Here is a 27977-nt window from a genome sequence, read left to right on the forward strand (position 1 = left end):
TTCTTCAGGACAGGTTTAAAAGAAGCAGAGCAATTAAACTTGAAATAGCCTGAACAGAGAAAATACCTAACACTCTGTTAATATTAAGAATGCATTGAAAAGTTACCCTTTGTTGATAATGCCTACTTTTTGGGCTAGCAGTTTAGTGATAGATGGGACCACTGTACCTCATCCACACTCTCTTCTGTTTGCCACTCCTGCATGTGCGTGCGCACACCCACCCACACACACGAACATCAGATTTGTAATTGGCAAATGTACAGGAAGAATTTATCACATTCACCATTCTTTATGATGGAATTACTCTAAATATAGTTTAAAATCCCACATTTTTATGACTTAGAAGGATAGTATGTAAATTTTATAGTATGTAAATTTTTTACATACTATAAAAAATTTCCTTTTTATAGTATGTAAAAGTCAGATATGCTTCAGGAATTAGATGACCTCACTAATTCAAAGTAGGGAGGGATCATATACGTGAATGCTGGGTAAGACCCAGAAGGCAAAGAGGCACAAAAATGTCTGAGCAGAATATTTATTTTAAAAGGGAGTGGAAAGTTTCTTTTTAAAGATTAGCAGGGAAAAGTTCATGGAATTTTATACATGACGCAGAGAGATGTTTTGTATTCTTTTATTGGATAGAGAACAAAGATGAAAACGGATAATAAACTAAAAAATATTCAAAGCCCAACCTTACTCCTTCCTCAGTAATTTTTCCTCTGTGGACCAATATACTGGAAATCTTAGTAAATCACTAACAAAATGATAAATCTCATGCCAATCAGAAGATTCTAGATAGGGAACTCATAGGCAAGAGGTAGACAGACATCTGACACCAAACTAGGTGTTAGTTCAAATTCTCAACTCCTGGAGGAATGTCAGACTAAGCAACAGATTCTAATTGGTTTTATATAGAATGTTCCAATCAGAACTGAAGAAGAGATCAAAAAGTATATGAAAGCAGTGAATAGTGGTAAAAGATTAGTATGAAAATACCAAATCAACTTTTAAAATTTCTTAAGAGATGATTAGAATCAGATCACCTGGATTTTAACCATGAGTTTACTATGCACTGGCTGTGTCACTCCAGGTAAATTATTAAATCTTTTGTCCTCAGTTTCATCAGTTCTAAAGTGGGAACAATAAGCAATGAGGATTTACTGTATAGTACAGGGAACAATATTCAATATCTTGTAATAATCTATAATGGAAAAGAATATGAAAAAATATGTATATAACTCAATTACTTTGCTATACATTATATACTTTGCTATAACACAGTATTATAAATCAGCTATACTTCAATTTAAAGGAAAAAAATGGGAACAAGAATAGTTTCTCATGGGGTTACTGTAAATGTGTACAGTTCTTCTTAAAACATAGCATAGTGTCTGGAACATAGTGAACATTCAATATGTTATCTAGTATTTATTATTATTACTTACATAGCTAAACCCAGATAGTGGGAGTATTTTTTAATGTAAAAAAAAAAAAAAAAAAAAGGTTGAAGGCAGACTTATCCCCTCAATGATTGATTTTATCTAGAGCATTAACCAGGTTTTTCAAATCACGAAACTTACGCCTCTCAGCCTACCACTTAGAACTAACTGTAAGCTCAACTATTTCCAATTACTTACAATCAGGTCCAGGTGAAGATTTTTTTCAAAATTTGTTTCTGTTCTGGGGAAGCATTTGTTTGTCTCATAACATTTCTTTTTTAGAAGTAGAATTTATAGTGGTGAAGTTTAATATCCTAGCAGACAAAAAAAAAAAAAAGTCTGCATAGTTTCTATAGAAATGTAGCTTCTGGAACAATTTCAAAATGGAACCCCAATGACAGTGCATTAATGTTGAGATATACTTTGAGATATCGCTACATTAAAAAAAAACATAATGTGCTTTATAAATTAATCTCAAGTCTGAGGCAGACACGGAAGGGTGGAAAGCCAGAACTCTGTACCCACATAATCAACAGTCTGTGGAAACCCTGGGAACCATGCCACTAGTCTCCAACCTAGCATAGTTGGGAAATGACACATTCTTTAAGGAGCTCTTGTCCAGGAAATGAGTGGGTCCACAAAGCACACCAGTAAGGTCCATAAACTTGTTTTATGAATGAAGAGTATGAGGTGTACTGGCTCCAAGCTGCAGCACCTTTATGAGTATGTTGTAATTTCTAATTCTTCAGTTTTTATCATGGTGATGGATTGATATTAACAGAATTCTAACAGGAAAAAATAATCATGTCAGCCATAAGAATATTGTTTCATACTACTGCAGAATGATTTTAAATCAAGTTTTCATATTTATCTCCAGTCCTAGATCAGATCTTCCCACCTGCCCCTCCCCACCAAGAACAGGAAATGGTGTATACAAAAAGCCAGAAACTTAAATCAATTTTATTCACACTTCCCAGGAAAGACAATTATATTTTTACATAAAATCATTAACACAGAGAACAAGAAAACTCTTAAGATTAATATATCTGATTAGACACACAATATAGAAAGTAAATTGAAAATTAAAAATAGCATACTTTAGTGATTACATTTATATATTTTCTACTAATTTATAGCAGCATCAGTAAGATTCATGTATTCTTTAATAAACTAGCAGCAAAAATTTTTAACTATACAAATTCAGTAGATGTTCCCCCCACTGTTTCACTCATACAGAATTTATCACATTAACATAAAAAAAACCACTTCTATTTCCTAAATAAAAAGATAGGAAAGATTTCACAAGTCAGCAGTTTCCCGAGAGAAGAAAGGAGTGAGGAAGGAAGCTGAAAAAAATTGGTGGCAGTTACGAAAAAATAAATTCTCAACCACCTTGATCAATTATGGGTAGCTTCTGTGGCATCTCTACGTATGTGTATGTTAGTAAATAAGAGCTGTGTTAACTTTGCTTTCTGATTTAATACTACAGCTGAAAAACATGTGGAAGTTCCCAGGAGGCCTGTCAGAGCCTGGAGAAGATATTGGTGGGTATCTTATATATTTATAATTGACTTGAAAATGCTGAATAAATTTATGTGTTTACTTTCTTGCTCTAGAGCTGAGAATGAGATTTTACACTTTCTAATTGGTTTAGACTAAGTCAGAAAATTTCAAAGAAGTTATTCAGTGCTGATATAAAATTAATAGCAAAACTTAACACTACAATTTATTCCATTAGTATAAATAATACCATTCAGAGCATAACACCTGTTTTTTGGCTTAGGACTGCTTCTAGATAATTTGGAAATGAGAAACTTTGGATATACAGTTAAGGTTAGCATTAAGGGATATTTTGAATTTGACTAAAATTGTTGGAGGGTTTCCCTGGTAGGTCAGACAATTAAGAATCTGCCTACAATGAGGGAGACCTGGGTTTGATCCCTTGGTTGGAAATATCCCCTGGAGGAGGGCATGGCAACCCACTCCAGTATTCTTGCCTGGAGAATCCCCATGGACAGAAGAGCCTGGTGGGCTACAGTCCATGGAGTCACAAGAGTCAGACACAACTGAGCAACTCGGCATAACAAAATTGTTGGAACTTTACTATTAGAAAAATTCTTGACCATTTTATCACAAGGTTGAAGAGAACTTTTAAATGAAATGTGAAATATTTTAAAGGCAATTATTGAACAGTGGTGGTATAATTCTTCTGTTTATGGAAATTTTATCTATTTTTTTCGATAGTCAGAAAGCCAAAAGATGGTAACATGTCTCATGTGAGAAAGTCTGAAATGAGAGATAATTTCCTAGAACAATTTACTGAGCTCAGTATCTAAGGGAAGTTTGAAATAATCTAAGAATTCTTTGTCACTGATTTTACAGGAAATCGAGAGTAGAAATTGAGTTTTCCTGTCTCTTCCTTAAACCATTGTGTCAGGCACAGTCCTTATCATAATAAATCAATAGATAACTCATTTCATACTTAACTATTTTTCTATGACTTTGTCCTCACTGTGTATATGTACCCTATTCTCTTTAGCCATCATTTATATGAAGGCAGTGCCCTAAATTATTTTTAAATGTATATATATATACTTGAAATGATTTTTTTTTAATGTTCCACAGATGAAAATGTCCTATTTGTAGTATACAGCCAACTCCTAACATCCTATAAATAAATTTCACTACAAATATATCATAGCAGATTTTGGTTTTTAGGTGCTCACTGACCTTTAGCTTAGTCTTCCCTAGGTCTTCTGTTGAAATAAAAGGATTTTGTAGTAGTGCCAGTGCTGAAAGAAAAAGCCATTTACTCTAGAATTCCCGGTTATCTCACACTATCATGTGATATGAGATCATGTGAACTAGTTAAGTGTCTGTTTTACATCCTTATCTAATCCATACTGGGCAAATAGCAGTCTATAGGAAGTTTGTATAACTTCCTCTTCTGAACCTTGCCTTCTCAAATGAATAACTTTTTTTTTTTTTTTCTTTCAAATGAATAACTTTTTTCATTTGAGTTTTCATTGATATTCTGAATTTCAGATATATTTAAATGTAAATAAACACATTTCCACACCATGTAAATAAGTACACTTTAGGTTTGAGTGTACTCCAGAACATTTCAAGTCCATATAACTAGAAATTCACTACTTTTTAAAAATACTTGTGGGTATAACAACAACCCACCTAGTCAGAGATTGTTTTTAATGCCTCCAGCCACATGGAATTAAGAAAAAAGCAGCAACTGGCATTTACCATATTGCCTAGGAGTAGGAAAAACTGAAGCATTGCCTCAGAAGTGATAAAACTCTGAAAGCAGCTAGAAATGATAAGAGACATAGAGATCTGAAAGACCATGTCTATGTAGAGTACATTTCTGTTTTGTAACAGTATAGTAATAGATTACTCTTAATGATGAAGCCAAATCAACCAGGAATTATTTATTTTCTTTAAACTCTGTTTTTAGGAAAGTATGTAATAGGACTGCCGCCATCATAAATGTGCAAATGTTCATACTGGCTGTTAAGCAGTAAATACTAGTTAAAATAAGAAGCTCATTTGTTTGGAATCCTTCATTCTTTGATAAGTATTAGGTAAATGAAGCAGAGTACAAAAAGGTATCTATGCTGCTGCTAAGTCACTTCAGTCATGTCCGACTCTGCGACCCCATAGACAGCAGCTCACCAGGCTCCCTCGTCCCCCGGATTCTCCAGGCAAGAACACCGGAGTGGGTTGCCATTTCCTTCTCCAATGCATGAAAGTGAAAAGTGAAAGTGAAGTCGCTCAGTCGTGTCCAACTCTTAGCGACCCCATGGACTGCAGCCCACCAGGCTCCTCCATCCATGGGATTTTCCAGGCAAGAGTTCTGGAGTGGGGTGCCATTGCCTTCTCCGATAAGCCTATCTATAGATAAGGTTAAAAACAGAAGCTGCCTTTCTGGGGGGGGGAAAATCTCATTAGCACTAACAGGAAGAGAACTCCCTGTATAGCCAAAGGTCTGTAAAGCAGTGGGGTCTGCTCAGAGCTCATCAGTGTACCAGAGTGAGGGGGAGACACCAGGAAAATCCACATTCTGCACAGTTTTTCCTATTATTTTATTTCAACCTAATCCTGTTATTAAATATTACAAAATAGAAGTAACAAATATAAACTCCATTTCAGTACTGTCCTTTAACTAAATAAAACACTATGATGTTTTTAAACATCTTTCAACCAGCAAAAATAAAAACAAAACCCTCTTGGTTTTCCTATATTCTTCAAATCTATAAAACCGTTATTCAGTTTACTTACAGTACATTTAAAATAATACCAGCAAATAACGCACTTTACCTAAATTAAAATTTTTAATTCATCATAAAATCCTTGGAGAAGAGATTTCAATTTTAATATAGAAGGGGTTGGTTCCTCTAGATCTAAAAGCACTTATTTGCCCATTTAATTTTTAATCTAGTTAATGACATCATGATTCAAGTTAAATGGATCAAACTATCCAGGCAGTGCTGATTTTGAATCAGCTGCTGTGGTGATGGCTAAGCCTGGCAGATTCACTCACCAGCCCCATCCTGTGCTTCTATAACATACAAGCAGGCTAGACACAGGAACTAAATGTTAAACTCTTGACTAGTGTTATTAAGAGCTAAACAAGATCCCCATGGTCATTTTAAAATGTTTAAAGAACTTTTTAAACATTTGAACAATTTTTAAGTCAGATCAGCAAATGACATGTAAAATTTAAGACTAGTGCCACAATCTGTAACAAACTTAATACAAGTTTTTTAATACAACAAAAATTATTTTTCTTAAGCCAAGTTTTCCTTTTCTTAACATATATTTTTCTATATTTTCAGTTTAAAAATATAATTTCTAACCATGTTGATTTGATCTTTAGCAAATCTCAATTAAAAAGTTCGTTCACACAGAATTCAAATATGGTAGACAGATGTCATATTTTACACACTACTCTTCCTGTGCTTATTTCCAGAGCTGTTATTAGAAAAAACACTGCAACATTTCTTGTTTACTTGCTCTTCCTTGCCTATTCCTCACTAGCAGGACTACTGAGAAGCCAAATACAGTTTACAACCTGACAAACAAGAAAATGAAGGCATTAAAAGATATTTAAACAAAAATCTATACTTGTGGCAATTGTGAAACTTCCCAGAAAATAGACAAGGAAGGCAGCTTTTTTAGGGCTTTTCATAAACACTTTGGGAGACAATGACAGCATCAGAAAATTACAGAAATCCCAGGTAGGAGGTTCATCTGGATATTTAGAAAGAGCAGCCACAAAAATAAGTTAATGGCAATAAAAATCCTGTCCTAGAAATTTGCATATTATTTAAAAATCAACTTTATAAAATGTGAAAAGCCTGGTAATATTATAAAATTCTGTAAATTGCAAGTTTTTTTTTAAACTTCTGATGACTGTAGCATTTTGGTGTTAGAAGAATGAATCCAAGTTCTTTGAAACAGCAAGAAACAAAGAAAATGCCAGAAATTACCATGGTGGGATTCCACTGACAGAATAACTAGAAGAGCATAACAAAATGGTTATAACGAAATCCGACCTATGACTTCAGAGGCCTGACAGTCCCAGGAGAGACCAGGGATGATTTGAATCATTTCCTAGTTCTATATATTCTGCAGCTCTACAGACTTTTGTAAAGAAGAATGGATCACTTTTTCTTACTTCAAATGTTTATCAGTTTAGGCAGTTTTAATGGATAATCAGGAACAAGATAATAATGAAAAAATATACAGGAATATTAACTTTTGGGAAATAAAGCAGGAAGAATTTAAAAATATGTGACTCCCAAAATACATATATATAGATGGGTAAGCTTGCAAGTAGAAGCCAAAGAAATATTATTTCAAAAGCTTCTTAGCTATACAGTGGTAAGAAAATACTTTGTTTTTTCAGGATGTCCAGAGGACAGAGTTTACAGGGAAAGCTTTCTTTTCTTAGGGTAAATTTTTACCTTTTGAATCTTTACATAATAATGCTTCCTTATCTGAAAATCTTTGATTAAATTTCTAAAAGTATAATCGTTATTGATTTGTACATTTTCTTTTATGTAGGAGATACAGCAGTTCGAGAAGTTTTTGAAGAGACTGGTATAAAATCCGAATTCAGATCCCTCCTGAGTATTCGGCAACAGCACACCCATCCAGGAGCTTTTGGGAAGTCAGATATGTATATTATCTGCCGCTTAAAGCCATATTCATTCACCATAAATTTTTGCCAGCGTGAATGCTTAAAGTGTGAGTGGATGAATCTCAGCGATCTAGTCAAGACTAAAAATACGACTCCCATAACAAGCAGAGTTGCAAGGCTGCTGCTGTATGGGTACAAAGAAGGGTTTGACAAAATTGATCTGACCATGGAAGAACTGCCAGCAGTTTACACAGGCTTGTTCTATAAACTCTATCACAAGAAACTGCCAGACAATTACAAAACTATGACAGGAATGGATTAAATTCATATTTACATGTTTTTAAAATGTTTAAGTAAGTTGTACATGTTTAAGTAAGTTGTACATGTAGATTAATGTGTGCCATATTATAGGAAGTAGTGGACATTTGGGTTAATAACTAAATATGACTTTAATTTTCTAATGTCTATAATTTCCATGAAGAAAACTTGTTTGTACACATTTTAAAAGCCTCTTCAAATGAAGCAACTGTATGAAAGATTGTAGCTTTAAGTAAGTTTCACTGGATAAAAGGAAATGCTGTATAAAAAGTGGAAATGTATACATTTTCCAGGAATTTTTGCTGTTATTGTGTTTTTTCTTTAAAAAAAAACTAAGGCAATGGTTAAATATTTTACTCTTAGATAAACGGTTATCTGAACAGTTACCCAAACTGAGCAGCTCACTGTACACATTTTTCTTTTTTCATTAACACATTTCTGAAATATACCTCTTCATGTAAAATGAGATCAGATGCTGCCATTAAGATCAGCTCTTAGCAGACATTGGAAGAAAAAGTATAGCTTTCTGCCCAGGTCCTGTTTTGGGTCCAAGTTTATACTGCCCAGTTCGTTTCAGTGCCACATACCAACTGGAGTATTTCCTTGACCGGTAAGTATTGTAGTTATTAGACTCCAATCGTTCAAAAAAGAAACACTCGTCTGTAACACATTTCTGCAAAATAAAGGAAAAATTAGTAGTTGTTGTGATACTTTCATATTAAATATTTAAAGAAATAGTACACAGTGCTTTGGGTTCAGCAGGACAGTCAAACTAGCAAGACTCAACAGGCCAAAATCTGACACAGGTTTCTTATTCTGCAGAAAGATGTGGGACAGAACACAGCATGTCAGCAGTACAACTTGAAGCACATCTCCTTGGAAGAGCAGTCCAAGGACCATCCTGCAGCCTCACAACGGACAGGTCAGATATTGGGCAGCAGAAGCACCCAGGTGGTCTAAAAACCACACTGGCACAGAACTAAAACATCCCATGAACAGATTTTCAGTGGTCTCCACAAAGCATAAATCCAGTAACAGGAAGCACGAAAAAGTTAGGGAAACGCAAAGCAATGGCTTTCGCTTAGGTATTTATGGTCCATCCATCTCTAGTACCAGAGAAGGCAATGGCACCCCACTCCAGTACTCTTGCCTGGAAAATCCCATGGATGGAGGAGCCTGGTGGGCTGCCATCAATGGGGTCACACACAGTCACACACAACTGAGCAACTTCACTTTCACTTTTCACTTCATGCATTGGAGAAGGAAATGGCACCCCACTCCAGTGTTCTTGCCTGGAGAATCCCAGGGACGGGGGAGCCTGGTGGGCTGCCATCTATGGGGTCACACAGAGTCGGACACGACTGAAGCGACTTAGCAGCAGCAGCAGCAGCATCTCTAGTACTGAAACCCATGGGTAACCTTCCCATAAAGAAGAAGGGTTTTAGTAATACTTTACTCAAAGAAACAATTTATTCCTTAAATTATGTTTTTTCCTAGTGACTAACACTGATTCTGAGGCATAAAGAGAATAATTTATTGTACAGAAAACTGCCAATGTATATAATGCCAAAAAATTGTACTGGAACATTGTAACACGGTTAGCATTTTCAAGGGCTTCCCTGGTGGCTCAGTCAGTAAAGATCTGCCTGCAATGCAGGAGACCTAGGTTCGATCCCTGGGTTGGGAAGATCCCCTGGAGGAGGGCATGGCAACCCACTCCAGTATTCTTGCCTGGAGAATTCCCATGGTCAGAGGAGCCTGGTGGGCTGCAGAACATGGGGTCTCAAAGAGTCGGACACAACTGAGCAACTAAGCACAGCACAGCATTCTCAAAACACTAATAGATAATGAGGAATAAATAATCTAGACAGTCTCTTGTGGGAAGGGCAACTACTCTGCCATTTTACTTCAACAGTTTATTAGAGGAGGTGGAAAATAGCTAGATTTACAAATAGTGAGACCTGGAAATAATATTCCAAGTTATAGAGTCCAATAGGCTGTTGCATTATTTCAGGTAAATGTTCAAAAATCAACTTCATAGGGCAGCACTGATGATATTTACTGACCTCTGGGGGGAAAAGTCAACAAGTGACTTACTCAATTTAAGAGAAGAGAAGAAAAATTATATTTTATGTTATAATTAGTTAATTTTATATAGAAAACCATATACATTCACACATATGTCCACATATAAATACAACATGTGTACACAGATACATGACATAAACCTATGGTTTTGTATTATGAGCATACCAGATTCCAGCTGATTTCTACATACTCAAATCTAGGAAACTTGAGGTTTAGGGAAATCCACATTCAAAAGACTTGAATCTTTTCCCAGATTCTTTGGTTCTAAGATAAACAGAGTGGCATAAAGTGTGAGAAAAACATGTAAGTACAGCAATGAAAAGAACTGGCATGATAATCAGTGTTCTAAAAGTAAAGTACTGAAAAAGCCCTAAAAGTGAATATTAGCTCCTTTAGTCAGCTTCTAGGGATAAGAATTTTACTTGGCTTGTTCTGACTACAGTTAACTTTTATAAATTGAAGTGCAAATTTATCTAGTTTGGTCATCTTTTGCAACTAAGAAAACAACTTCAGACTTTCTGATGCAAATAAATCACAGGTAGCCTTACAGAGAAGCAGATATTGCACAAGGAACAGCTGTATGATACATAGGACTATCTTGGGGTTTTCAAAGAGATTCAAATGTGATAACAGTGGAATACATATACTAACGTGAATATTGTATGGCCAATATTTTCACTCTACGTTTCATGAAATTATCGTGTTTCATGTGTTAAAGTAATACAGGTTATCTTGTCATTTTTGAGTGCCAGCAACAAACATCTTCCTCTTCCCTATTCCAGGTTTGAGATCAGAAGCAGAACAGTAGAGTTAAAGGAAAAGTCATGTAATCATAAAGATAACATGAAAGGTCACCATTGAGATTTGGGCTAATTCCCCAGAAGTAGACCTAACCCACATCAGTTATCCTCAGGATGTTGATAAGCTCATTTTTTGGTGTTCGGTTAGCCTCAAGGGTGTGTCACCTATAATGTTTCACCAATGGTTTATGTACCATACCAATAATATATGCCTTCTCAGCCAACTGCTAATATTTTAGAGAAAAGGAATGATACCAGGGATTAAGTGGATAATACATCATGGAACCCACAATTTTTTAAAACAGAGGTTTCTTGTTCTTTTACACAGAGGAGAAAGAAGGAAACTGTGCATCTGTGCCAAACGTTCAGACATGTAAGTTTCCTAAACTGCTGCTCTGCACTTGAAAACAAACTCCCATCTCTGTAATGGGTAGCAGGGCCAAAATTCAGTCTCGCTAAAACCAGGCATTTAATATCCCATTTTAAGTGATTTTCAGTCCTTCCATTCTGAGTTTACAAATTCTCTTCACTAGCTGTGATGTCAGTATTCCTGTTAAAAATTGATGCAATGTAATTTTTTTTTAACTTTATAAACATATTTACAGAGCTTTTTTCTTATACTCAATGTTTAACTGCTCACCATTTCAAACTTAAGAGAAAAGGAAAAGCGACATCACAGAGGCAGTAGATAAGTAGCTTCTAAGGGCTTATACAATTTGTTCTTCAAGGCCTTATTGTACATAGGCGCAGGAGCTAGGAAATCCCTAAATTCATGGTTATTGGCCGCTCTCATGCATAGCATTTTATTTACTGTGTCAGCCGAAAAGTTTGTTCAGGTTTTCATACCATATTACAGAAAAATCAAAATGAACTTTTTGGCCAACACAATATTATACTCATTGACAAATGAGGAATCCAAAATTCAAGGCTCTTAGTAACTTCAGATTGTAGATACCCTTTGCCCATGTATCTATCAGATACCTTTTCATCAAATTTAATTTTCCATTTTTTAAAATTTAAGAATAGTTTGGGGACACAAAAAGCACGTAGTTCAAATAATGCATTTAATCATTTAACATATATTTTCTTCTAGGCACTGGGAACAAATAAGGGAACAAATCTGAACAAGGTTCCCTCCCTTTTTGCTGCTTCAGTTCTCACTGGTGGAGATATACAATAAACAGCATAATTGAGTAAATTATATGATAAAGCTGAATAGGATAACGGAAATGGTGGGGGGTACACACTAGGTTGCAGTATTAAATAGCAAAGTAACAGTAGGCTCTGGTATTTGAGCAAAAATTTGAAGGAAGTGGGGTTAACCCTCCAGATACCAGAGAAGAGCATTAAGCAGAGGGAAAAGCCAGTGTAAAATCCCTTCAACAGAATCATGCCTAGAGTATGAAGTGCAAGAGGGTTAAATAAAGCAGAAGGTTTGGAGGAGAAAAGGAATAGGAAATGAGGCAGAGAAGTAATGAGATACAAGAGTCGTAGGCTATTACAAATATTTTGGCTTCTATCCTGAGAAAATGAAAAGCCACTATAGACTTTTGAGCATGATCTGATCTATTTTTCCAGGATTACTCTGGACCAAAGGCAGATGTGGAGACACCTGTTGGCGGCTTGCTCAGGAACCTAGACAGAGAGGGAGGCTCGGACCACAGGGGTGGCACCAGAGAGGATCAGAAGCTGTCTCCTCCTGGATGTGTTCTGCAGGTAGAGTTGTCAAGAGTTAACCTGACAGATCAGATGTTCAGGGTAAGACATACAGAGAAGTCAAGGATGGCACTGGCATTAGTGCCCAGTGATGGGCTTGCTGAGATGGGGAAAGCTATGAGTGGGGATGGGTTTTATAGGGACAGATTTGGAATTCAGTTTTGGACATGTTGAGTTTGAGATGAATAGTAGGTATTCTAGTGGAGAAAAATGTTTACTGAGCACTTACTGTGTAACAGACATCACTTAACCTTCTTTCCCTTTTACTAATGCTAATAACCACAGAATTGGAACTTGAAAAGTACTAATTTATTTGAAAGCTAGGAAGTGTGTTACAATAATTTCAGTAAACCATTATTCTCAATTCTAAAAGGTATGGAATCTAAAAAATGAATGTAGATGTACATGTATGAGAGTAATACAAATGTATCTTGTGTCAGTGGTAGACCACACCTCAAGACTTTCCTGAATGCTATGTATGTGAACCAGCATAGCTTAGGATCTTAATAAGATAAGGGACTTAATAAGCATTTGTTGATACTGATGTGATGCTAATGGTTTTAAAGATGTGCAGGCTGGAAGTTTGACCCCTTGTAGGAATCTAAATAGCAAAGAACTGAAGAGAGTTTGAAAAAGCATAATCAACAGTTTTTAATAGTTTGATTTGTATTTCATCTAGACATTTTTAAATTTCAAAGTAAATTAAAAGACAGTGAACCAGTGTGAGATATTTACACATAATGAAAAACTAATTGCAGGAGATGGGAGGAACCAGGTTTCTCACTCTTGGAGTAGGTGGCTATAGACAAGCCAGCATGGAAGGCTAAAGTGGTTCATGTGATACTGGTGGATAAGGGTTGGATACATCAGCATGTACTCATTTTTTAATATAAAACTATACACATAGTTAAATACGGAACTGTTCATAGATGCCTTGCCCTGTCAGGTAAGGCTGCCTAGAAGCAAACACCCAGATCTTGGTTTCTAATACCGTTTTCTAATGGTATTAGAAGGAACCAAGCTCCTTAGAGAAATAGCTCATTCTAGGCTGGAGTAGGGAATATACAAGATGAGCCTAGAGCACTCTTAGAGGCCATAAGATAAGGAAATACTCAAAAAAGCCCACATTGTTTAGGGTATGTGAAAGAGCATGAGAGCCAACTGAAAAAGCTCCCAGTGGTCAAAGCTGAAACAATTTCAAATACACAGCAAAGTTTTGGATTATAACCCAAAGCATAAAATTAAATACCCATGCACATATACTGATATAAATGATTAAATAAATAAATGGAGAATAGACAAATTTCTCATACAAAAGAATTCCAAATAATTTATGTAGCTACTTCCTCAAGGATGGAGCATAAACCCCACCCATCCCCACCCTCCAATCTCTTAAATGTAGATTGTGTATAGTGACTTTCTTCCAAAGAATACAGTACAGAAAGGGGTGAACAGGAGTGACTTTACAGTGGAGACAAACACTACCTCAGCCAGGTGATCAAGGTTAATACTATTAGTGATAAGTGATACAATGAAAATATAGCACTTTACCTCTGTGATCTACCTCCCAAACACTTATAACCCACGTCTAATCAGTCAAACCCAAACTGAAAGACCTTATTTGACCAGTACTCCTCAAACTGTCAAATCAAAAAAAAGGAAAGTCTAAGTAACTGTCAAGGTGTAGAGGAGACTGAAGAGACAGGATGACTAAATGTGGTATCCTAAACTTAATCCTGGAACAGAAAAAGAACATGAGGTAAAACTAATATGAATAAAGTGTGAACTTTAGCTAATAATGATCAATATATTGATTCATTAGTTGTGACAGAGGTACCATGCAATGTAATATGTTAATAGGAGAAGCTGGGAATGGAGTATATAGATGCTTTCTGTATTGTATATTCACAACTTGACTGAAAAACTAAAACTATTCTAAAATCAATATTTTTAAAACCTGACCCTAGCGCTACAGTGTGACCATAATAAGAGCATCTTTCAAGTAACTAAATTTAGTGACTCTTGTTACACCATGATGGATAAAAGCATCTCATTTATTTTTGTGCTCTAAAACATCCAGATACAGATCATTTATTTATATATACATATCCACTTTATTTCACCAGACTGTAAATGCCGTATGGGTAGAGATTGTCTGCTGATCCCTCCTAGTTTTTAACAATTTTTAAGCCTTCAAACAATCTTAAAGCCCTGGCACACTTTAAGAAAGAAAAAAAAAAAAAAAACTAGAGTAAATTCTCCTCTCCTTCCCCCTCACTCCAATCTCCTGTCCTTACATATTGGCCTCAGAATTCTCATGCACTTCTGTTAAATTGACCCTTAGGGCCGTTCCACCATGCTGTTTTTTGGATTATTCATTCTTTTACAGTACTTTGATGTTGCAGTTTTAACTTACGAGTCTGCTCAACATGAATCCAAAAATGCTTTTGCTTACCCCACTTCTGAGAATTAAAGACAGACATTATGTCAGTATCAGTGTTGACTATTTCAAAACAAAATAAGACACACAGAGTGTGGAAAGTTAAAAGTAAATTTAATCTTAATATTGTAGTATGTATGTAGCCTGTGTAAAATTTTATATGATTGGTTTCTAAAAAAAAGCAGTAGTTCTTAATATGTCGTAGTGTTTGCATCTAATCTAGTGTTAAGTGTCAGTTGCTCAGTCATGTCCTACTTTTCAAGACCCCATGGACTGCAGCCTGCCAGGCTCCTCTGTCCATGGGATTCTCCAGGCAAGAATACTGGAGTGGGTTGCCATTTCCTTCTCCAGGGCATCTTCTGACTTGGGGATCAAACCCAGGTCTCCCACACTGCAGGTGGATTCTTTACCATCTGAGCCACCAGGGAAGCTTTTTATCTTTTAAAAATGATTTTAAAGAAAATTAAAATGATATATATTGCTCTTTAATTACTGCATTTTTCTGACAAATTTAATCAGTATATTTTGCCAATCTAAGTGAACCCTCAAAAATCTTTTCCTTTACTATGTGTGTAAATTTCATTTCATTATAAGGCCCCCTATTTGATAAGTGAAAAAGTATTTTCCAATAATTAAATGTGTATCCTCAGATAATATAATTTTTGCATATTTCATATGGATCAACACAGGTCAAATACATTCTAATACTAAGTTATTTTGTTTAGGTTATCACAATATATCACATAATATAGAAAACAACATGCAACTTTCTAGCAGATAAAGATCAGGCAAATTTTTTCATACCAGTGCTAACACTGAGGTTTGGTGATTTAAACTTAAGATCGCAGTTAACCTTATTATATGCAATTTTTGAACACTGAAGAAATCAAATTCCAATATTTGTTATGGGCTTCTGTTGCTCATAGCAACAGAATCTATCTTGCTATGGAGTGGAATAAGGAGTCTGTTGTGTATTAAAGAATACTCAACGTCAGCCTTAATTTATGCTTTGGCAGATAAATTTAGTTACTGCTTGTACATTTATATTTTCTAGCTTCGAAGAGGAGGAAGAAGACCCTTAACATGTGAAGATGTTGGGGAAAAAAATAAAAAAGGTACACAACTTAAGTCTTGTTTTTATACTCTCAACTGGTGGTAGTCAACCTAATGTGACTCCTAGAAACTAAAATGTTTTATTGTCCAGAATGCTCTTTCTGAGGCGAGGGAAACGAGTTTTATAAATCTGTGTAGGAATCACACACAGGGGGAAATGCAGAAGAACCCAGGGATGGATGTGAAATAGGGCCCCGTAAAAGAAGAGTGGAAAGAATTATGCCTTTGGCAAGTTCAAGTTCATAAACCCAGTGTCTCTACATAATAAGGAACATCTGCATCCCCACATGATGGCTACTGGTCACAACCTTGGACTTACATGCAAAGTCGTTTTGCTTTTTTTCTTACATGTCCAGTAGTCTCTGGGAAGTCACCTGAGTGGGTCCCCAGTGACATCCCTAGCTATGGGATGTCTCACCATCAGTGATTCATTTCAACCCAGTAAATGTTGGCAAGATGATATTAATAGCCAAGGGTCAAGACTTTTAATTTCGTATCTAAAAGCTGCTGTTGACAGCTCAATGCCTATGGATCTGGCTCCAAGAAGTATGCCACTTACTGAACCACCTCCTTGGTTTGGGAGTAGCGACACTTACTTTTTCATCTGAAAATTGACTCAGCCCACCCAGACTAATCTGAAAGAGGATGGCTGTTGAAACGCAAGGCAGAAAGCCATACAAACTGTATCGTAAGACTAGAGATTAACTCATGAACTTGGCAGGAATAGCTTCTAGGACGGGAGCTGGAACAAATGGATCTTGGCTGGTGCCATTCCTCAAAGAAAATCGATAAATCCTGAATTTTCCATTTATGTGTAACAACTGTGGCTTTGTCCCTTCAGAGTTTGTGGTAAATATCTGAGCATTGCTGATTTAACTCTTGCTATACCAATCTAAAGGAAGTCTGTTGTATCAGGAAGAATTAATTTCTGTCCAAGGGGACAGAAATATATTTAAGACTAAAAATGCTGTGACCATAAATATTGTGAAAGGTCCTGCTTATTAGCTAAGGGAGACACTAGAAAACACTTCATTTTAGAGTAGTTTATGCTTCTGATGGTACAGAAGCAAGTTTGGGACACTTAATGCCTATTTACCAAGAGAAGGAGTCAAAATTCTCTGAATTCTAACTTGTAGAGTATTCTGTAAGAATGAGAAGAAAGCTCAGTTTTTAGGTCTAGTGTCATAAATTTTCTCCTCTTTTATAACCCCAGTAGTTTCAGAGATGCACTGTAGAGTAGCTTCTCAACCTAAATATCCATCAGCAGATGAGTGGATAAGGAAAATGTGGTATATAAACACAATGGAATAGTACTCAGCCATAACAGAATAATGCCATAGAAGCAACATGGGTGGACCTAGAGATTATCTTACTGAGTGAAGTCCATCAGACAGAAAAAGAGAAATACTACATATCACTTATATGTGGAATCTGAAAAATATACAAATCAACTTATTTACAAAACAGAAACAGACCCATAGACATAGAAAACAAACTAATGCTTACCAAAGGGGAAAAAGAATAGAGAGTTTGGGATTGCCAGATATAAGCTACTGTATATAAAAAAAGGCAACAAAGTCTACTTTATAGCACAGAGAGCTATATTCAGTGTCTTATATAATCTATAAGGGAAATGAATGTGAAAAAAATGTGTGTATGTATGTGGTGGTGGTTTAGTCGCTAAGAAGTGTCCAATTCTTGCAACCCCAAAGACTAAACTGCCAGGTGCATGTGTGTGTAAAACTGAATCACTTTGCTGTATACCAGAAACTAAAACATTATAAATCAACTAAATTTCAATTAAAAAAAAAAGTTTTCATAAATAAAGTAGAATAGCTTGTTATCATCACTTTAGATAATTATAGAGCCTTTTATCATTACAGATGAACCTAAGTTCCAGCCTATGTTCTCAAGATAAATAACCCCTCCAGTGATGATCTTACAGGAACACCATGATTACCAGGTTACTGGATCTTCTAATCTCAATAATGGAAAACCACAGGGTAAGAATCTGAAGTCACTCACTGAGCCAGACTGAGACAGACATAGCAAAGTCTGGAGCTTTGAAACCATTTTGACTAGTGTTGTCCGTAGTTAAGACAGAAGCTAACATTGTCATCTCCTTTCTTATCTCCACCACCGTTACTGTCTGGTGGTAGCCAAATCAACACTATTATAGAAGACAAAGTGATTCGCACTGTGTGTGTCTGTCACGTCCTGAGGTGAAAATACTGGAGTTAACCTCAGATTCACTGTCCTGGAAATATTTAACATGCTAGCTACTTCAGTACATTCCCAAGTATTACATCATCCCTTGAGTTGACAACAGGCTTGTAGCAAGAACAGTGGAAGACATGCAAGTAGTCTTCATTGCTATATATATATATATATATATATTTTTTTTTTTTCCGCCTAGGAAAGTCCATCCATTCCCCTTATTTATCCACTATATACTGATGACACCGAGGTCAACACAGACTTCTAAAGTCCAAACCCATAATTCCAACTGTGTAGTTACACATCTTCACCTGAATTTCTCTTAGACAGCTCAAACTAGATAAGACTAAATTTGAACCTGTATTACCTTTTCCTAGAACTTGCTCTTTTCTTCTAACCCCTTTCTCATCTACCTCTTCATCCAAACTGGAAACCCAGATGTCATCTTTGACTTTTTCCTTTATTCCAGTCCTAAACCTGATCAACTTCATTGCTCCATCCTGTTATTGCCAGATTCTTATCACTTGCTTGGACTATTCCCATAGCCTTCTAACTGCTCTGTCTCCACCAGTCCTGGCCCCCTCCAGTCCATCCTCTACATTGCTGCAAGAGAACTTTCTCAAATTCAAATCTGATGTGTGTCTTCTTAAAACACTTCACAGCTTCCCACTGCTGACTGCAACATGACACATTAGATATTTCAGGAGGCAGTTTACCTGCCTCTCCAGCCACATCTCTTCCCTTCTACCTCGTACTGCCTTTGCACCTTACACTCCCACAGTAGTAAACTGTACTTCTGGAGAGACTCCTAGTAAGCTTCCTGCATCCATGTCTCTGCATGTGCTGTGTCCTAAAATTACCCATAACCCAATCTCCATTCAATCCTCTTATAGGTCATCTTCCCCAATCTAGACACATTTAATCACTTCCTTTCCTATATTACTATGCATCCATGCAAGATAGAAAAGGAACGTATCAATCCCCTTACACGTTACTATGCTATGCTATGCTAAGTCACTTCAGTCGTGTCCGACTCTGTGCAACCCCATAGACGGCAGCCCACCAGGCTCCCCTGTCCCTGGGATTCTCCAGGCAAGAACACTGGAGTGGGCTGCCATTTCCTTCTCCAATGCATGAAAGTGAAAAGTGAAAGTGAAGTCGCTCAGTCGTGTCCGACTCTCAGCGACCCCATGGGCTGCAGCCTAACAGGCTCCTCCGTCCATGGGATTTTTCCAAGCAAGAGTACTGGAGTGGGGTGCCATTGCCTTCTCCTACACGTTACTACAAATACTTATTTACAATTCTGCCTCCCCAGGACTGCCACTCATTAAAGGCACAGGCCATTTGGCATTCAGTTTTATCATCCTAATGCCTAGCATAGTATCTAGTACACTCAAGTGAAAGTGAAAGTGAAGCCGCTCAGTCGTGTCCGATCCTCAGCAACCCCATGGACTGCAGCCTTCCAGGCTCCTCCATCCATGGGATTTTCCAGGCAAGAGTACTGGAGTGGGGTGCCACTGCCTTACACTCAAAGACACTGACTATTCTTGAAGACCATTCTAAATTTTTATTCCTTTACAAAAAGGGAGAGAGAAAGCACCTTTACACCTAGACTTTTATCCTGCAAAAATCACAAACATATCATAATAAATATATCTTAATCACATGATCACTCAGTGAATATTCTTTTTCTCTGTAAGTATGTTTCAGTCCCTTCAGAAATCCAAAGATCATGTACAAATGGCCAAGAGGCACATGAAAAGATACTCAACATCACTAATTACTAGAGCAATAAGGTATCACCTCACATCAGTCAGAATGGTCATTAATTTAAAAATCCACAAACAATAAATGCTAGAAAAGGATGTGGAGAAAGGGGAACCCTCCTACACTGTTAGTGGGAATGTAAATTGGTACAGTCATTATGGAGAATAGTATGGAGGCTTCTCAGAAAACCAAAAATAGTTACCATATAACCCAGCAATCTTACTCCTAGGCATATATCTGGAGAAAACCATATTTCAAAAAGATACATGCCACTCCAGTGTTTGTTGCAGCACTATTTACATAGCCAGGACATGGAAGCAACCTAAATGTCTATCAACAGAGGAATGGATAAAGAAGATGTGGTATGTATATACAATGAAATATTACTCAGTCATAAAAAAAATGAAATAATGCCATTTGTAGCAACATGAATGGACCTAGAGATTGTCATACCGAGAGAAGTAAATCAAAGACAAATATCATTGCTTATATGTGGAATCTTAAGAAATGGTACAAGTGAATTTATTTTAGAAGTAGAAATAGAGTCACAGGTGTAAAAAACTGATAATTACCCAGGAGGGAGGGATAAATTAGGAGATTGAGAATGACATGTACACATATATAAAACAGATAACTAGTAAAAGCTTCCCTGGTGGCTCAGATGGTAAAGCGTCTGCCTACAGTGCAGGAGACCCGGGTTCGATCCCTGGGTTGGGAAGATCTTCTGGAGAAGGAAATGGCAACCCATTCCAGTACTCTTGCCTGGAGAATCCCATGGACGGAGGAGCATGGTAGGCTACAGTCCATGGGGTCGCAAAGAGTCGGAGACGACTGAGCAACTTTACTTACTTACTTTATAGCACAGGGAGCTCTACTCAAATCCTAAAGACCTATATGGGAACAGAATCTTAAAAAGAATATATTATGTATAACTGACTCACTTTGCTGTACAGCAGAAACTAATGTGACATTGTCAACTACACACCATTAAGTTAATTAAAAAGAAATCCAAAGATCTTCACTCAGAAAAAAAAAAAATCAAAAACTATCTGTATAAGCTCAAAACACCTAATAAGTATTGTTAGATCCCTTCTGTGAGGAAAGTTATAGAGAGCTTCTAACTGCTACTGGTATCATGGCTGAGGTTTGTGTATAAACACACTTTTAGGTACATGTCTTTCCTACTCCCGCAATGACACAAGTAGGGTCTGTGTCTATTATACTGCTCTGTTTCCCTGCATCATTCCCCACGCAGTCTGGTCAACAGACATGCAATCCCAGTTGTAATAATAATGGTAGAAGTTGACAGAGAACCTGCATTAATGGAGAAGATACTAGCCAGGAGTGAGGACCCTGGAGTGGCAGTGATAAAAAGTTAAAAAGTCTCTGCTCATAAATGAGCTTGTTTATAAGTGAGAACAGGAGGAGGAGGTGAAAATCTGGAGCACTACTATGTATAAGAGACCCTGATTTTGGCACTTGATATAAACTAGTCTGCACAAAAACTGAGATAGGATCATTGTTGTCTCTGTGTTATAGCTAAGGGAACGAACTCAGAATAGTTTGCCCAGGAACAAACAGCTAATAAGTGACAGAGCCAGCATTTGTACCTAAGTGAGGAGCCCACAGGCATTCCTGGTGGCACAAAGGGTAAAGTGTCTGCCTGCATTGTGGGAGACCTGGGTTCAATCCCCGAGTCGGGAAGATCCCCTGGAGAAGGCAATGGCACCCCACTCCAGTACTCTTGCCTGGAAAATTGCATGGACGGAGGATCCTGGTAGGCTGCAGTCCATGGCAGAGAGTATTCTATATAGTGTTTTGTATGTCAAATTTTAAAGAAGTTTTAAAACTCATACTCAAAATTTAATATGTCCATCCCAATGCTCTTCAGACAACTGCACAATATATTTTTATAACTAAATAATAGCTTTGCAGCAAAATGCAGTGAATTAGAGTGCCTACTCGGGAGTCAAGACACTTAAGACCACCTGGCTTGCCCTCCAGACTCTGCCTCACACGAGCTGTCTTTTCTTGGTTGCTTTATTTCTCCCTCAGGACTATAGTTTTTACATCTGTGAAATAAGAGTATAATACTCTCTATTTATATGAATGTGAAGATTAAGTGGTATAATATTTACAAAACCTTAGTAAAAATTTAATAAATACCAATACTAGTAAATTTACAGCAATAAAAGTTAAAGAAAAAAATATAAATACAGAAAGCATTACTTACAGAAGCTAGTAATCTTCCATCTTCTTTCATAGCAAGGTAACGGTTTGCACACACTCCTTTGATAGACACAACCCCTCTCTCTTCTGCTTGAAGTTGTAGTTTGACTATAAGTAACAGAGAAAAATTACCTTTGTAGTATCATAGGAAAATGAGGCATCTACATAACACATTTAGGCAACATACAGGGAAAAGATTGAGACACGCAGGCAACCAGCTAGTCCACCCTGGCAAGGAGCTGGCGGCCGAGGTGAAACGTCAATTAAATTCTATTAGAGCGAATGACCCTCTAGAGCACAAGTGCCTCCAGACTCCCTTCTCACTCCAGTGTCAGCTGATAAGAGGGACAGATGGAGAATTTCTCTTGTTCAATAGGTAATTACCTCCACTTGGCCTTGTTAACTAAAGATTTTTTTTTTGAGTGTACATATTTGAAGGGTACATAAATATATAAACCAATTAAGAGAATTTTCACACTACTAAAGTTTAAATTCTTTAAAAGCTATTTTTAACCTGTTCTTCACAAATAAAATATAATTGCTCACTATTATCTTTTGGTTTGTATTTCCTTGAGTTTCTTATTTCTAGCTTTCCATTCAATACAATGCAAATGTATTCATCTTTCTTTATGGACAGATTTTGATATATAGATTTTGTTTTTCAACTAGATATTTGCAAAAAAATAATGTTTACATTTAATTTGCTTATATGGTGTGATGAAGATTTCAGCCTATAAGATCCTGAAGAGGATGACCAAGGTGTTACACTACACTGTCAATATTAAACAGATCGTCAGAAAACAAACAAAAAATAGATATTACATAAGCATGATAATGCTAGATGGACAAATAATCATCTAATCAACTCAATGAAAATTAAGTTTAAAATTTCTCTTTTGCTATTCAGAGGCAGCATTCTCCAAAATGTATTTTGACTAACAGATTACTTAAAAAACAGGTTCTGGGGCTAGTTAAATTTAAGAAATTCTTGGTAAGTCAGATTAACTCTTTACTGTCAGACTTCTCAGAACTGTGCTTCTCATAACCTGCATTATAAATTACCACAAAGGGAATCAAGTAAAAAAGACATTTGTTGGACATTTAATTTTATGTCTGATTCTCCTCAATGTACCAGTCATTCCAGGTGAAATTCTTCTGCAGAATCTTAAAAGAGACAAAGTAAAATAGAAATAAATAAATAAGATACAAAGTAAAAGGAATATAATCAAGTCATGAAAACAGAGTTTTTCACAACATTATGGAAAAATGTAGAAAAGATTTTTGACAAATATAAGCAAAATTCTATTAATGATTAGATCCTTAAGTCATATATGATACATGAGCATCTCTTTTTAACTCATGAGGTTGTATAAATGCTCATGACTGCACAATCACTATACTTTTTTCTGGCAATCTATCAATAAACTAGCCTAGCTCCAGCCCACCATTTTGTAAATGTATAATTTGTATTCATAAGTCAGATTATGGATATTAACATGTGGTCAATACCAGTGACTCAGAAGCAAAAGTAAATGTCATTCATTTATTCATTGGCCTTTCATAGATTCCTTGGGAATTCACGTTTGGATACTGTTATTTGATAAGCCACTAAAAAGTAAACTGTCAATGCCTGAAAAGTGTTTGTTACCATATAACCATAAAAACAGAGACAGGAACCAGAGCCTAAAACAATAAGAAGCTGGATAATCCACAAAATCATAGATTTTCTTTAAAAACCCATCAGATCTGAGGTATAGAGAGATCTAAACAAACAAAATTTCACTTAATTCCACATTTGGGGTCCCTTCCCCGCAAAAAGAGATGACCTGCTTCCATTTTTAACAGGAAGAAGAATAATCCTGCCAAAATGGGGAGTATGAATAAACCAGCTGAACTTTTACAGACTTTTAACAGCTGCTGATATCAAAGAGCAATTCCATACCCACCTGCCAGTTCTCTCCTACAGAGCTTACACCTAGTGTACAACCATCACACCCGACAGGCAGAAGACAGAACAGAAGGGCCTCAGAGCCTTCTGAATCACCTAGGCCTTGCTGAGTGCAAAGCAGCTATCCACTGAAGTCTGGAAGCAGAACAGAGCTGAGAGCCCCCGAGAAGCACTGAGCCTTCACTAAATGAAAAGGAGGATGAAGAGAGATCTGAAAAGACAAGGTGGAGTTCAAGAGCAAAGTTAACTCCTGAACTACCCCAACAGTTAACAGCTGGGCCATTTTTGTCTCAGAAAAATGGAATATGGAAGACTACAACCCAAAAGAAGGCAGGAAAAGAGAAACAAAAGGACAAAGAACAAATGGGGTAAACAAATTCCAAGATGGCAAATTAAACCCAAACATTATCAATCAGTTCAGTCCAGTCGCTCAGTCGTGTCTGACTCTTTGCGACCCCATGAATTGCAGCACCCCAGGCCTCCCTGTCCACCAATTCCCGGAGCTCACTCAGACCCACGTCCATCGAGTCAGTGGTGCCATCTAGCCATCTCATCCTCTGTCGTCCCCTTTTCCTCCTGTCCCCAATCCCTCCCAGCATCAGTCTTTTCCAAGAAGTCAACTCTTCGTATGAGGTGGCCAAAGTACTGGAGTTTCAGCTTTAGCATCATTCCTTCCACCAAAGAAATCCCAGGGCTGATCTCCTTCAGAATGTGGACTGGTTGGATCTCCTTGCAGTCCAAGGGACTCAACATATCAATAATTAAATATAAAGGAACTAAATACTTCACTTTTTAAAGGTGAAAAAACTGTCAACAAGATAAAAGGCAAAACCCAACTATGTTGTTTACAAGAAAAGCACTTTAAATACAAAGATATGAGCGAATTGAAAATGTGGGAAAAACATAAGTTGCACACCCTATTAAGAATGCTGGTATGGCTATATTAGTATCTGATGTGGACTTCAAGGCAACTAGTGTAACTAGATATGAGCAAAGTTATTTCATAATCAGGAGAGATACCTCAAGAAAAAAAACAGAACTGAAGCAAAAATTGACAAATCAGTAAGTATATGGAATATAAGAATAACATTGTCAACTAACCTGATCTGACATTTTTCCCTTTTGAGATCAGGTAGGCTTCATTTACCTGAGACTTTATTCTCTTAACATCGTCATTTGAAAACTATGCTAAAAAAAAAAACAAAAAAACTGCCAGCACGGTAAGCGGCTTATTTGCCTAGCTGACTTGAACTGTTCATATCAGTTAACTCCAGCTTAGAAGTTCTTTCTCCAGAGTTACCATGATGTTTAAGTACTGTCAATGGCTCTTGTACTAAACTAGTACTGGTACTAGTTTAGTACCAGTACTACTTTAGTACCAGTACTTGTACTAAAGTACTTGTACTAAACTAGTACTGGTACTTTTGTTTTTTAAGTCAAGATACAATTCATGTAAAGTATTCGTGATTCCATGGTTTTTAATACAGTCACAAGGTTGTGCAGCCATCACCACAATCAGTTTTAGAACATCTTCATCCCACACCTCCTATGTTCCCAGTACCACCATCCCAACTCTAGGCCGCCACTAATCTGCCTCCTATCTCTATAGATGTGCCTATTCTGGAAATTTCATATAAATGTGGTCATACAATATGTGGTCTTTTGTGACTGACTTCCTTCACTTAGCATGTTTTCAAGTTTCACTCACGTTATGGCCATGCATCAGCACTTCATTCTTTTTTATTGCCAAATAACATTCCATTGAATTAGACCACATTTGATTTACTCACCCAGTTTGATAGACAGTTTCCAGTTTTTGGCTGTTATGAATAATGCTGCTACAAACATTCCTGTACAAGATTTTGTATAGACACATTTTCTTTTCTCTTGGACATATACTGAAAAGTCAATATGGTACCATGTTTAATCATTTGAGAAACTGTCACATTGTTTTTCAAAGCAACCATTTTACATTCTCACAAGAAATTAAGGGGTCCAGTTTCTCCACATCCAGGCCACTTTTTTTTGTAGTCCTGGGTTTTTGTTTTCCTATTATAGTTATTTTGATTGGGTATAGAGTGGTTATCTCTTAGTTTTCATTTGCATTTTTCTGATGCTGAATATCTTTTCATGTGTTTATTGGCTATTTGTGTATCTTTAGAGAAATGTCTATTCAGATCCTTGGCTCATTTTTAAAGACTTTCATGTTGAGTTGTATATGTTCTAGATTCAAGCCCTAATCAGATATCTGACTTGCAAATAAATATCTTCTTCCATGCTGTGGGTTGTCTTTTCACTTTCTTGATGTTATCCTTTGATGCATAAACATTTTTTAATTTTCATGAAATCCAACGTATTGATTTTGTTCTTTCATTGCTTGTCGTATTGGAGACACTATTGCCTAACCCAGGGTCATGAAGACTTATGCCTATGCTTTTCTCTTAAGTGTTTTAGTTTTACCTTGTATATTTAGGTTTTGATCCATTGTGAGCCAATTTTTATATGCTGTATAAAATACCAAGTGTATGCCATATTAAACATGACTGGAAATAACTGCATTTATGAGTAACAAGAGGAAGAGGAAGTATCTCAATTAAAAGAGATGTAAGAAGCATATCATCCAAAAGGGAACTATACTTTATCTGTCTCTATCCCATGCCAGGCACAGAGAAATACCTTGTGAACATCTGGTGAGTTGAAAGCATCTCACGCAAAAGAAAAATGGATCAAGGAACTCATTGCTGTAATGTCCTTGGTATTGTACATGAGTATTATACAGGTGCTATGAGATTACAGAAAATGACATATATTATCAGATGAAAAAATCCGAGAATCTTTCTAGGAGAGATGAGATTTGAGCTAAGGTTTGAAAGATATGTAGGAGATAATATCACAAACAAGGTACAGGGTAGGGAGATTAAAAGAAATGATATTCCAGGCAGATTGTCATTTCAGGACTGAGGCAGGAGACAGCCCCGAAGCCTAAACAGCCAAGTCTGAGACAGCTCGAGCAACAGGCATAATCCAGACTGAGAAACCTCGCAGGTCAAATAATCTAGTTTCTTCAACAATCAATCAATTACTATGGAGGAAAAAAAGATGGAAGGGGGATCTGAGACTAAAAAAGGCCTAAAGCTCATACTTTAAAAAGCAAAACTAAACTAGAATATTTAAGGATGCCTATCACTGTGATGAAACTACTAAGAAATTCAAAGTAATTAGAAATCTGTGTACTTTATTGGAGAGGCAGTGGACACAGAGAGGCGTCTGGGGTGGCTGGCAAAGTTCTGTTTTCTAACCTGAGTGGTGGTTATAAGAATGTTCACCTAGTAATAACCCATTAATATACGAATTTGTTTTATATGGTTTCCTGTATCTACATTATATTTTACATTTTGAAAGTTCTTAAAAATAATCTACAATAGAAAACCGTTCTTTCTAAATTGGACCTCTGAACCCTGATATAGCCCAGGTCTTTTCAGCATGCTGGAGACCACCAATCTATGTTCAGGTTTTGGATGCACAGAAGTCAACAGTTTTGATAAACGTAAGACTTCTCATGGCTTCCTAATGTTGATATTTAAGTCCAGTAAGAGATGAACTTGGAAAAAGTGTGTTATCCAAGCTTAAAATTCAACTTTTTTCCCCCTCTGCTGTAGCATAAAAACAAAAGCTGTAAAGCACCGAATTGAAGAACCTTATCATTAGGCAAGCTTCCCTGTGGCTCAGCTGGTAAAGAAAC

At 36.6% G+C, this 27977-nt stretch overlaps 2 protein-coding genes and 1 non-coding gene across 6 annotated transcripts in view; 2 read left to right on the forward strand and 1 right to left on the reverse strand.

The window, feature by feature from the left end:
* Positions 1-8213, forward strand: part of NUDT6 (nudix hydrolase 6) — a 60031-nt gene extending 51818 nt beyond the window's left edge. For all 4 annotated transcript variants that reach the window (XM_024976967.2, XM_005217592.5, NM_001105650.2 and 1 more), the window contains 2 exons: positions 2932-2986; positions 7524-8213. In XM_024976967.2, coding sequence (XP_024832735.1) covers positions 2932-2986; positions 7524-7921 — 453 coding nt within the window. In that variant the 3' untranslated portion in view covers positions 7922-8213. The remainder of the gene's footprint in view (positions 1-2931; positions 2987-7523) is intronic.
* Positions 2382-27977, reverse strand: part of FGF2 (fibroblast growth factor 2) — a 59520-nt gene continuing 33924 nt past the window's right edge. Inside the window, 2 exon segments of the mRNA NM_174056.4 lie at positions 2382-8590; positions 22292-22395. Of these exon segments, the coding sequence (NP_776481.2) occupies positions 8405-8590; positions 22292-22395 (290 nt within the window). The 3' untranslated portion in view covers positions 2382-8404.
* On the forward strand, positions 20705-20776 carry TRNAC-ACA (transfer RNA cysteine (anticodon ACA)). Its single transcript has one exon. It is a non-coding gene; the product is annotated as a tRNA-Cys (tRNA).

The sequence above is a fragment of the Bos taurus genome, chromosome 17 (genome assembly GCF_002263795.3).
Source record: "Bos taurus isolate L1 Dominette 01449 registration number 42190680 breed Hereford chromosome 17, ARS-UCD2.0, whole genome shotgun sequence".
NCBI classification, from domain to species: domain Eukaryota; kingdom Metazoa; phylum Chordata; class Mammalia; order Artiodactyla; family Bovidae; genus Bos; species Bos taurus.